The sequence below is a fragment of the Eimeria maxima genome, genomic scaffold (genome assembly GCF_000499605.1).
Source record: "Eimeria maxima Weybridge genomic scaffold, Emw_scaff289, whole genome shotgun sequence".
Lineage (NCBI taxonomy): Eukaryota > Apicomplexa > Conoidasida > Eucoccidiorida > Eimeriidae > Eimeria > Eimeria maxima.
In genome coordinates this window covers 2,501-15,000 of record NW_013563775.1, presented here as the reverse complement: position 1 = coordinate 15,000, position 12,500 = coordinate 2,501, and the positions used below count along the sequence as shown (strand labels likewise).

At 48.1% G+C, this 12,500-nt stretch overlaps 2 protein-coding genes across 2 annotated transcripts in view; one reads left to right on the top strand and one right to left on the bottom strand.

The window, feature by feature from the left end:
- Positions 1–743, bottom strand: part of EMWEY_00026600 (hypothetical protein, conserved) — a gene marked incomplete at both ends in the record, with an annotated part of 2,429 nt that extends 1,686 nt beyond the window's left edge. The window contains 3 exons of the mRNA XM_013478099.1: positions 1–78; positions 344–405; positions 570–743. The exon at positions 1–78 is cut by the window's left edge and continues 456 nt beyond it. Of these exons, the coding sequence (XP_013333553.1) occupies positions 1–78; positions 344–405; positions 570–743 (314 nt within the window). The remainder of the gene's footprint in view (positions 79–343; positions 406–569) is intronic.
- Positions 744–3,195: 2,452 nt separating this feature from the next.
- EMWEY_00026590 (helicase, putative) lies at positions 3,196–9,644 on the top strand (the record flags this gene model as incomplete). The annotated part of the gene is made up of 10 exons (XM_013478098.1): positions 3,196–3,573; positions 3,832–3,893; positions 4,086–4,695; positions 4,980–5,325; positions 5,810–5,951; positions 6,194–6,332; positions 6,826–6,864; positions 7,552–7,845; positions 7,989–8,170; positions 8,291–9,644. 10 exons carry the CDS (start codon positions 3,196–3,198, stop codon positions 9,642–9,644), a joined length of 3,546 nt encoding a protein of 1,181 aa, XP_013333552.1.
- Positions 9,645–12,500: the final 2,856 nt, after the last annotated feature.

The window sequence follows — 12,500 nt, the reverse complement described above, 5'->3', positions numbered from 1 at the left end:
TAAATAAGATTACCTCTAAATGGTAATCTTTCTGTTGCTCTCTCAAATGCTTCGACCTGCTCTCTACTCTCAAAGTCCCTACACAGCAGCAGCAGCAGCAGCAGCAGCAGCAGCAAATGCATGCAGATACACAGTTAGTAAATGCAAAAGGTGCAACACATACTACTGCTTCAGCAGACTCTGTTATGCAGCAGCAGCAGCAACAGCAGAAAACACAAGGGCTCAGCAGCATATGCAGATTATTTGCTGCAAGCAGCAACAAGTCCTACCAAAGCACTCGCTACAGCAGCAGCAATAGCAGCAGCAGCAGCAACAGCAGCAACAGCAGCAGCAGATGTCTTACAGGAATCCCCAAGCAGCAGGAGGCACTTTATCAAGGGAGACAAAGGGGAGGTTGTTGTCACGCTGCAGCAGCAAACACAAGACACAAAAACTCCATACAACTGTAAATGCTGGAGCAGCAGCAGCAGCAACAGCAGCAGCAGCTGCAGCAGCAGACTAACCATCCACTTTTCTATGACTTCCGCCTTGTTGCGTCTCCAACTCTTGCATGTTGCGTGCCTCCTCACCAACCCCTTCTTGTCTGCTGCTGCTGCAGGTGGTGCAGCAGCATCTGCTGCAGTTGCTGCTGAAGGTGCAGCAGCAGCAGCAGCATGGTCTCCTTGTGCTGCTGCAGCATCTGCTGCTGCTGCTGCTGCAGCAACAGATCCTGTTGCGGCTGCTGCAGCCCTTGATCGCGTCATGACCTGATGCTGTGATCTGGGGGCCAAGGTGACCTTCAGTAGCAACGCTTGCTGCGGTTGCTGCTGCTGCTGCGGCTGCAGCTGCTGCAGCAGCGGCTGCTGCTGCTTGATTGAGGAAGCGAGGTAGAAGCAGCAGCTGTACGTACACTGCAGCAGGACGTAGAAGACAAAGAGAACATGTGCCTTAATTAAGTGCTGCTGCATGCGCAGCCTGCTGCAGCAAAACCCCAGTGAATCCTAGTAGTAGTAGATCTGCTGCTGCTGCTGCTGCTGCTGCAGCAAGATCCTATGGTCAGGTGTATGCACAGCAACCTCACTTAAACAAACAAACAACAGCAAAAAAGAATAAATTTGCTGTTTTCTTTCCCTTGTGCTGCAGCACGGTGTTTACCATCGATGCTGCTGCTGTTTGCTGCTGCTGCTGCTGCTGCTTCCAGCGCATGCAGCAGCAGCAGCGGCTTTGGCAGCAGCAGCTGCTGCTGCTGCTGCACGGGAGAACGTGCATAAGACAAAAATAATAATAAATAAAAGAAGAATTATTGGTTGCATGCAATTCAGGTGTATATACACATCTTTAATATAAATAAGGGCAAATATTAGTCTGCCGCTGCTGCAGCAGCAGCAGCAGCAGCAGCAGGAACCACCAACCCCACCGGAAGGTCCTGCATGAGCAGCAGCAGCAGCAGCAGCAGCAGATTCTTTTTTATGCCACACCACCACCCTGTATTATACACACCTTTATCTGGGCTTTTTTAATTACATTTCGTCAGCAGCAGCAGCAGCGGCTCTTATTGCCTGTGCTGCTCCTGCTGCTGCTGCTGCTCCTGCTGCTGCGGCTTCGGCCGCATGCAACGTACAGTTCGGGTGTATCTGCAGGGTATTGCATAACAAACCCTTCCTCTATAGCAGCAGATATTGCTGCTACTTTAATACACCTGAATCCCTGCTGCGGCTGTTGCTGCTTCAGTAGCAGCAGCAGCAGCAGCAGCGCTGCGGCTATCGTCGATGTTGCAGCATTATATACAACTGCTGCAGCAACAACAGCATAAAAGGCCGTCTGTGACCTCCTGCTGCACGTTTTGCTGCTAGACCAACAACAACAACAGCAGCAGCAAGAGACACAACAACAGCAGCAGCAGCAACCGCAGCAGCAGCAGCAGCAGCCATGCGAAGCGCATGCAACCCATTACAGGGGGCCTAGCGGCCTGTCTACCTTGAGGTGTACAGACAGGTAGTAAAGATGGCCCATATGGGTTGCATACAGCAGCAGCGGCTGCAGCAGCAGCAGCGGGTGTGTGTGCAGCAGCAGCAGCAGCAACAGCAGCAGCAGAAGAGGCACCGACAGCTACATTTGCCTTCTTCAAAATGTTTATGCAGATCTATTGGCAGCATATTGCTGCTGCTGCTGCTGCTGCTGTGTGTCTGTTGCTGCTGTGGCTGGACAGCAGCAGCAACACCCAAGAGACCATTCAAGCGGATGCTGCTGAATGCGCCTCTCCCTGCACACAGCAGCAGCACCTGGTGCAGCAGCAGCAACTGCAGCAGCAGCCGCAGCAGCAGCACCGCCTTCCTTGGTAGTCCTATGCAGCAGGGAGGAGGCCCTGACAGCAGCTGCGTATACACCGCAGCAGTAAGGCGCAAATTTTCTCCAGCAAAATCTTCCCCCGTTGCTGCCCCTGCTGCTGCTGCTGCTGCAGTGGGGCCCCACCGGCTTCCTAGTAGACTTCGTCTTGCAGCGGCACAAGAATATGCCCCTGAGGACAGCAGCAGCAGCAGCAACAGCAGCAGCAACATGAACAGCGACAGCAGCAGCACTGCACCATTAGGATCTAACGACAGCAACAGCAGCAGCAACAGCAGCAGCAGCAGCAGCAGCATCACGAAGCCTAGACGGGGTCGTCCATCTCCCTTTGTCTCCCCTTTACTGCAGCAACAGCAGCAACAACAACAACAGCAGCAACTGCAGCAGCATCAGCAGCAGCAAGAAATGATATTCGATCCATCGTATAGCGTCCCTCCATACTACAACAACACGAACCTGAACAGCAGCAGCAGCAGCAGCATTAGCAGCAGCAGCAGCAGCATTAGCAGCAGCACTGTAAGTATAAACAACAGGAATACGTTATCACCCATCAACAGGATCCCCTCTTTATTACCAATGCAAATAAGCAGCAAGAACAACAACAGCAGCAGCAGCAAAAGAAATAATACACCATATGTATCTTATTATTGTAATTTGTATGGAATAAATGAATTACGTAACTATATTAGAAAAAAAGGTTTAATTTTTTCAGAAGACGAAAATAAATTTACAATTCTTTTCTGTCCATTCTGTCCTCCTCATAGAAATAAAAAAGATAATTTAAATAAACTTTTTTTCTTTAAGCCTTCAGGTAATTATTATTGTCATAGATGTAATTATAAGGGTACTCTATTTGATTTCAAGATTAAGATGGGGGATATAAGTAGCAGCAGCATTATTACCACCAGCAGCAGCAACAGCAACAGCAGCAGCAGTTGGAGCGGTGAAGGAGACGGTTCTGGTGATGGGTTTGGGTATATGCAGCAGCAGCAACAGCAGCAGCAACAAATTCTTGCTAATGCTGCTGTAGGTACTAGGGATGCATATAATAGGATACAGCAGCAGCAGCAAAGGATGCAGCAGCAGCAACAATCTCTTGATATATATGCTAAGAATCTTGCTGCTGCTGCTGAAGCTGCTGCTGCTGCTGCTAGGGGAGAGAGCAGCAGCAGCAACTATCCTGTTGATGAATGTCATATGCGAGTACTTAAATACTTAACAGAGAAAAGAGGAATTAAAGTAGAGACTGTAAGATGCTCCTGCTGCTGCTGCTGCTGCTGCTGCTGCTGTTGCTGCTGTTGCTGCTGTTGTTGTTTGTCTTGCTGTTGCTGCAGTGGTTGTTTGTGCTGTTGTTGGTGTTCTTGATGTTGCTGCTGCTGTTGCTGCTCTTGCTGTTAATGGTGCGATGCTTATCTTGTCCTGGCGCTTCTTACTTTTGCCCCTGCTGCTTGTCCTGTTGCTGCTGCTGTTGTTGCTGTTGCTGCTGCTGCTCCTGTGTCTCTGCAGCTGTTGGAGTTTGGTGTTGGTTGTGGGGTTTTCTACTTCCCTCCTGCCAGTGGTGATGGCCCGTAAGTTTGCTGCTGCTGTTGCTGCTGCTATTGCTGCTGCTGTTGCTGTTGCTACTACAGCTGCTGCTGTTGCTGCTGTTGCTGCTGCTGCATAAGAGGAAAGGTATTTATATTTATATTCTCCCTCCAATCTATTAAGCAGCAAAAAAATAAAATATTCATCTGCTGTTGCTGCTGTTGCTGCTGCTGCAGACGTGAGCCTCACTGCTGCGTGACGTTCCCATGGACTCCTGCTACGCACCCTTCAGCAGCAGCAACAGCAGCAGCCGCAGCAGGCTCATCAGCAGCAGCAGCACGTCCTAAGCCCGTACGTATAAAGGTGCGAAGCATAGATGATAAGAGTTGCATGCGCCTCGAGCCTTTTGGGGCTGGCGCTGCTTGGGGTCTATTTGGTGCTGATGTTGTCTTAAGACAAATAGAAAAGAGCAGCAGCAGCAGCAGCAGCAGCAGCAGCAGCAACAGCAGCAGCAGCAGCAGCACTCGCAGCAGTGGACCGGGACGGAGAAAGAGCAAAAGCACGAGTGACACAGCAGCAGCAGCAGCAGCCTCTGCTGCTTCTGACCCATCGTCTGCTGCAGCAGCATCAGGGGGATCAGAATTCACAGGAGCAGCAGATGCAGCAGGATCAGCAGCAGCAGCAGCAGCAGCAGCAGGCAGTGTAATATGTATAGCAGAAGGGGAGTTCGATGCTATGTCTATATGGCAGGAGACAGGTGTCCCTACTGTCTCCGTCCCCTTAGGGGCTAACAGTTTACCACCACAATTACTCCCTTTCTTTGAGAGATTTAGATCTATTTATCTAGTATGTCTCCTTCTCCTGCTGCTGCTGCTCCTGCTGTTGTTGTTGTTGTTGTTGTTGCTGCTGCTGCTGCTGCTGTTGGTGGTGGTGGTGCTGCTGCTGTTGATGCTGCTGCTGCTGGAGTCAAGATATATCACGATTAACAAAAGAGGAGTGTAGTGATTCTTCCTTCTTCGCTGCTGCTGCTGCTGCTGCTGCTGCTGTTCTTTATGTTATATATGCTATTCATGCCCCTGCCCTTGCTGCTGCTGCTGTTGCTGCTGCTGCTGTTGCTGCTGCTGCTGCAGTGGTTCGATGAGGACCGTGCCGGTAGAGAAGGTGCAGATCTATGGGCATCTAAGTTGGGTATAAGTCGTTGTCACCTCGTTCGCTGGACAGACGTGTTGCTGCTGCTGCAGCAGCAGCAGCAACAGCAGCAACAGCAGCAGCAGCAAGACGACCATCAGGAGAATAAGGAGAATAAGGAGAATAAGGAGGACATGTTGCTGCAGATACCTAAGGATGCTAATGAGTGTCTCCTGCTTGGTTATGATATAAATATGTTGTTATTATCCTCAAGAAGAATTCCTCATCAACAGATCCTTACCTTTCATGATCTAAGGTCTAAAGTATTACATGAGTTATTAGAGCCAGGTAACCTGCTGCTGCTGCTGCTGCTGCTGTTGCTGCTGCTGCTGCTGATGTGGTGGTGGTGGTGGTGGTGGCTTGTTGCTGGTGCTATTTGCGTTTTTCTTGTTGGTTGCTGCTGCTGCTGATTCTGCTGCAGCAGCAACAAGGGGACTACAGAGTGTCACTCTCCCTGCCTTCACCTCCATATTAGGTACGTACAAGCAAACACAGCAGCAGCAGCAGCAGCAGCAGCAAGACCAGCAGCAGCAGCAGCAATAAGAGCTGCAGCAGCAGCAGGTGGAATATGAATAGTATCTAGTTGCTGCTGCTGTTGCAGCAGCAACACCATAGTCACAAATCTGGTGCTGCTGCTGTTGCTGCTGCTGTTGCTGCTGCTGTTGCTGCTGCTCCTCCCCCTACGTCCTTTAAACGGCACAAACTCTTGGAGCTGCTGTTACTGCTACTCTTGCTGCTATTGCTGCTGCTGCTGCTGCTGCTGCTGCTGCAGGAGGCTTTAGACGCGGCGAACTAAGTGTATGGACAGGAGGAACAGGGGTAGGTAAGACAACAGCATTATCTCAATTATCTCTTGATTTCTGTGCACAAGGAATACCTACACTATGGGGATCCTTTGAAGTTAGTAATGTTAGGTAAGAATTATTTCCTGCTGCTGCTGCTGCTGCTGTTGCTGCTGCTGCTGCTGCTCCTGTTGCTGCTTGTGCTGGTGGTGATGGTCGTGGTGGTCATGGCTGTGGGTTTGTTGCTGCTGCTGTTGCTGCTGCGGTGGAGAGACAAGTTGCTCTTTTTCTGTACTTCTAATTCTCCTCCTCTCCTGCTGCTGCTGTTGCTGTTGCTGCTGTTGCTGCTGCTGTTGCTGTTGCTGCTGCTGCAGGCTACTACGTATGATGTTATTACAATTTAGTGGTGGTGCAGCAGGAGACAATCATCAATCTTTTGTTCGTGTTGCTGATTCTTTCTCTCAATTACCCCTATGGTTAATGAGGTTCCATGGATCTACTAATGTTGATGAAGTAAGGAGACACTTATTTATTGTCTCCCTTTTTTTTGTCTCCTTTTTGTCTCCTTTTTGTCTCCTTTTTTGTCTCCTTTTTCTGGCTCCTTTTTCTCTCCTTTTTGTCTCCTTTTTGTCCCCTTTTTTGTCTCCTTTTTGTCTCCTTTTTTTTGTCTCCTTTTTTTTGTATCCCTTTCTGTCACCTTTTTGTTTCCTTTTTGTCCCCTTTTTTTGTCTCCTTTTTTTATTGTTTCCTTTTTTATTGTCTTTTTTTTTCTCCGTTATAGTGTCTCTCTTTTACTGTCTACTTTTTTTGGCTCCTCTTTGTCTCCTTTTCTTGTGTCCTTTTCTGTCTCCCTCCCTGTCTCTATTTCTATCTCTCTTTCCCCCTATTCCTCCTCCCTCTCCTCCTCCACCCCCTGCACCTCCTCCACCTCCACCTCTTCCCCCACCTGTTGCTGTTGCTGCTGCTGCTGCTGTTGCTGTTGCTGTTGCTGCTGCTGCTGCTGCAGGTCTTAGATGCCATGGATTATGCAGTATATGCTCATGACGTAGGACATATAATAATAGATAATTTACAATTTATGCTTTCTTGCCAATCTAAATTAAATGATTCTTGGGATTTACAAAATGCAGCTATTGCTGCATTCAGACAATTCGCTACTTATAGAAATGTACATATTTCTATTGTTGTACACCCAAGAAAAGAGGTATAAACCCTAAACCCTAAACCCTAAACCCTAAACCCTAAACCCTAAACCCTAAACCCTAAATACTATAAATTAGAAATATTTTTTATAGGTTATACACTCTAGTTGCTGCATTCAGACAATTCGATACTTATAGAAATGTACATATTTCTATTGTTGTACACCCAAGGAAAGAGGTATAAACCCTAAACCCTAAACCCTAAACCCTAAACACTAGAAATTAGTAATATTCTAGGTAATGTAGTTGAGGTATTCAGAAATATTCCCTACCTATAGAAATGTACATATTTCTATTGTCGAACACCCTAGGAAAGAGGTATAAACCCTAAACCCTAAACCCTAAACCCTAAACACTAAAAATTTCACAAATTGTTGTACAACACAAAAAAGACGTAACACAAGCCCTAAACCCTAACATAAATATCTCCAATATAAACCCTAATATAAACCCAACCGTAAACACTAATAGCGCCCGTGCTGGTCTAGCTGCTGCTATTTCCGTTGCTGCTGTTGCTGCTGCTGCTGCAGGATGACGACGTTCCTCTTGGTTTATCTTCTGTCTTTGGTAGTGTAAAATCAACACAAGAAGCAGACAATGTTATTATCCTGCAGCGGCAAGTAGCAAAGGGTTCCTCGCGTCTTGATCAGCAGCAGCAGCAGCAGCAGCAGGAGTTACTGCAGCAGCAGCAACTGCAGCAGATGAGCCCTAGCAGACACAAGCAGCGCCGCATGCAATATTCCCTAGAGATAAGAAAGAACAGATTCTCTGGGGAGTTGGGATCGGTTCCCTATGTATTCGATCCCCGATCCCTTCTTATGCGTGTAAGCAACAGCAGCAGCACCAACAGCAGCAGCAGCAGCAGATGCTGTTGCAGTAGAACGAGCAGCAAGAAGATATTGAGCATCATTAGCTGCTGCAGCTCCATGTGTCTCTTTGTCTCCTTTTGCTGCATGTGTGCATACAGACACGGCTGCCATCTGGTCGCCAAGAAGGCAGTGGGGAGCAGCAATCAGAAGCAGCAGCAGCAGCAGCAGCAGATGGTGCTGCTGCTGCTGCTAAAGGGGGACTGGGTGACTTCGGTCTAAGCAACAACACAAAAGATGCAGCATTTAGAATCCCCCGCGAGCAGCAAACCCTCATGAGCATGTACGTCTCCCTGGCAGCAGCAGCAGCAGCAGGAGTAACAGCAACAGCAGCAGCAGCAGCAACAGGGAGGGGTATATGCATGCTTTGCTGCTGTGGCGTCTCCTTGTGTCTCCTTTGCAGGTTTACCCCTCGAGGTATTTTGTCTCCTGGTGTTAATACAGAGGAAAGGAGACAAAGGGGACTGCTGCAGCAGCAGCTGCAGCTGTCGCGGCGTCAGACAAGTAGAGGAGGACCTGCTGCTGCTGCTGCTGCTGCAGGTGCTTCTGCTGCTCCTGCTGCTCCTGTTCCTGCACTCATTCCCATTAAACCGCATTCGCCTGCTGCAGCACCAGAAGGTGCTGCTGCTGCTGCTGCAGCAGCAGCAGCAGCAGAACAGAAAGCAGAAGCAAGTCATTCAGCTTCACCACCAGTAGCAGGAGGAGAAACCGCAGCAGTACCGACACCAGCAGAACCAGCAGCAGCAGCAGCAGCAGGAGACACTGCAGCAGCTGGTGTTGCACCTCCACCTCTTGAACTATCAGAGGACCTGCCTATAGCTGTGCTGAGGGAGATTGCTGCTGCACTGCCGCTGCAGCAGCCAATAAAGACGGCAGGAGCAGGAAGGACGAAGCTGCTGCTGCTGCAGGATTTGCATGCAGCAGCAGATGCAAGCCCCAGGATTAAAGCCTATATACAACGCATGCTGCAGCAGCACCAACGCATGCAGCAGCAGAAACAGCAGCAGGAGCAACAGCAGCAGCAGTTGAAGGACGCTGCAGCGGCAGCAGGATCCAATGGCACTGACGAACAGTCTGCAGCAGCAGGAGATGCTGCTGCTGCTGCTGATGGCAGCAGCATAGAGTCAGTGGCTCCTCCTTCGCCTCCTCTTACCCGTTCGGTCCCTTTGCTGCAGTACCTAGAGGAGCACGGCAGCAGCTATGCTGCAGCAGCACGTGCCTATCAGCAGTCTGTAAGAGAAGCAGCAGCAACACGGAAAACGGAGACCGATGCTCCTGCTGCTGCTGCTGGTGCTGATGCTGCTGCTGCTGCTGATGGTTTGGGGTCTACAGCAGACAGCTCGGATTCGTCAGCTCCGGCCGCAGACTCTTCGGCGGCACCCTTGCCCCCCAACAACAGCAGCAGCAGCGACAGCAGCAGCAGCAGCAGCAGCAAGGAGGATGATGAGGTGTATGTACAGGTACCAATAGATGTATCTGATGGTCGTTTATCCGCTGATTATGTATTAATAGATTCAGCAGCAAAAGCGCAGCAAATAGATGCGCTGCTGCTGCATTTGCTGCAGTTCTTAGAGAAGACTGCTGCAGAAAGAAAGCAGCAGAAGGAACAGCAGCAGCAGCAGCAGCAGCAGCAGCAGCAATTGAATCCTGATTGGCAACCAGAAGCTGGGGTGTATAGACAGCCTGAGGGATTAATCGCCATGGGCCTCGATGTAGAGACAACAGGATTAGATCCAAGAACATCACAACTAAGGTAAAATACCCTGCAGCAGCAGCAGCAACAGCAGTAGCAGCAGCAGCAGCAGCAGCAGCAGCAGTAGGAACCACACACCATTAGTCCCTCTTATAGTGACACCATCAGAAGAAGCACCCACCATAATAACACACCCACCACCAGCACCAGCACCACCACCACCACCACCAGCACCAGCACCAGCAGCAACAGCAACAGCAGCAGCAGCAGCAACAGCAGGAGCAGCAACTCATGTATGTATATATATGCTATGGTGCAGACTAATACAGATATCCTTACCTGAATTACCTTGTATAATGTATGATGTATGGAGACTAAGTGTCTCCTCATTAAGAGGTTTGCTGCTGCTGCTGCTGTCTCCTTTTATTATTAAAGTTATGCATAATGCTAAATTTGATCTATCTTTCTTATCTCAATTCCTTCTTGCTCATCAACAGCAGCAGCAGCAGCAGCAGCAGCAGCAGCAGCAGCAGCAACAGCAGCAACAGCAGCAACAAGACAAGTATAGCACTTCTCCAACCCCAACAACAACCGCCACAATCCCCACAACCACCAGCAGCAACAGCAACAGCAACAGCATCAGCAGCAGCAGCAGCAGCAGGAAGGAGGATGAGGATACAATAGAGAAAAGATCATATAAATATGCAAGAATAATAAGTAATATATTAGGAGGAATAAGTCCCCCTTTCTTTGATAGTTTATTAGTTAGCCGTTTATTAGCAGCAGGAGAAATAAAAAAAGGGTTTAGTCTTAGGCATATAACAGAAAGATATTTGCTGCTGCTACTAGATAAACGCATGCAAAATAGTTATTGGGGAGCACAACAACTGCAACAAGAACAATTACTTTATGCAGCAAGGTACGATTCATTATTATCTACCCTAAACCCTAAACCCTAAACCCTAATTTCTAGGAGGTCAGGGGTGTATTTCTATGTATAATAAGGTATATTAACCCTAAACCCTAAACCCTAAACCCTAAAAAAGGGTTTGAATGGCTATATCAAGTGAGTATATCCTTATCCTGCTGTTGTTGCTGCTGTTGCTGCTGCTGCTGCTGCTGCTGCTGCTGCAGGGATGCTGCTGTTTTGCTCCCTTTGCATGATTGTTTACAAAGGAAGCTGCAGCAATATCAATTACTAAGAGCAGCAGATCTTGAACACCGTACACTACCTGCAGGTAAACCCTAAACCCTAAACCCTAAACCCTAAACCCTAAACCCTAATTCTTAGATGGTTATATATAGATGAGGAGTTGGAGATTTTCTTATTGAAGCTTCATATACCTATATGACAACCATTTGCTGCTGCTGCTGCTGCTGCTGCTGCTGCTGCTGCTGCTGCTGCTGCTGGTGCAGTTGTTGCTATGGAGAGTGCAGGTATGGCGTTGGATACAAAATGCTGGCATAATTTAGCAAATAGATTACGTGATGAGCAGCAGCAAGCAGCAGATTTGCTGCTGCAGCAGCTAGGGGAGACAAAGGAGACACTTAATCTTAATTCACAGAGACAGATGTTAGATGCATTAAGAAGGATTGGTGTATCCCATAGACCAGGAGCAAAACAGCTACCTCCTCCTAATAAACCAGCAGCAGCAGCAGCAGGAGAAGCAGCAGCAGAAGCAGCAGAAGGTGCAGCAGCAGCAGCAGGAGCAGAAAATGATGAAAATGACGACTCAGAAGCTACAAAAACAGCAGCAGCAGCAGCAGCAGCAGCAGTAGGAGCAGCAGGAACAGAAACAAAAGGAGATCCATATATAATAAGAGACACAGGAGATGATACATTATCTGCATTAAATAATTTTCCTGCTGTTGCTGCACTAAGAAGTTATAGAAAAGTATCCAAGGCTGTCTCTGCATTTGTTGATCGTCTTCCTCTATATATTAATCCTGCTACTGGTAACTCTCTCCTTTTTCTTTTCTCTCCTTTTTTTTGTCTCCTTTTCTTGTCTCCTTTTTTTGTCTCCTTTTTTTGTCTGTTTTTTGTGTCTCCTTTTTTTGTCTCCTTTTTTCTTTTTTTTGTCTCTTTTTTTTGTCTCCTTTTTGTCTCCTTTTTTTGTCTCTTTTTTTGTCTCTTTTTTTTCTCCTTTTTTGTCTCTTTTTTTTCTCTTTGTTTTTGTTTCCTTTTTGTGTCTCCTTTTTTTGTCTCCTTTTCTTGCCTTTTTCTTGTCTCCTTTTTTTGTTTCCTTTTCTGTCTCCTTTTCTGTCTCCTTTTTTGTCTCCTTTTTGTCTCCTTTTGTCTCCTTGTGTCTCTAGCTGTCTCCGCGTGTTTCTTGCTGTCTCCTTTTGTCTCTTGCTGTCTCCTTTTGTCTCCTTTTGTCTCCTTTTGTCTCCTTTTGTCTCCTTTTGTCTCCTTTTGTTTCCTTATTTCTTATACTATGTCCTACTGTCTCCTTACATCTTGTGCTGTCTCCTTTTGTGTTACATTGTCTCTTGTTGTCTTCTTGTGTCTCCTTTTGTCTCCTTATCTCCTTTCCTCTCTCTTACTGTCTCCTTCTGTCCCCTCCTGTCTCCTTTTTTTTTTTGTGTATACAGGACGTATCCATGCCCAACTAAATCAATGCGGCGCAGGCAGCGGACGTTTTTCTTGTGATTCCCCTAACCTGCAGCAAATACCTAGGGAGTATTCCTTCCGTCGTTGCTTCGTCCCTGCTCCCCCCTTGCAGCCCCTACAGGTTATGCAGCAGCAGCAGATACTGCAGCAGCAGCAGCAACAACAATTCCTGCTGCAGCAAATGCAGGGACAGCAGCAGCAACAGGAGACTCTTACCTTTGCTGCACCTCCAGCAGAAGATGCTGCTGCTGCTGCTGCTGCTGATCCAAGCAGCTCAGACGCTGCAAATGCACCAACAGCAACACCAGC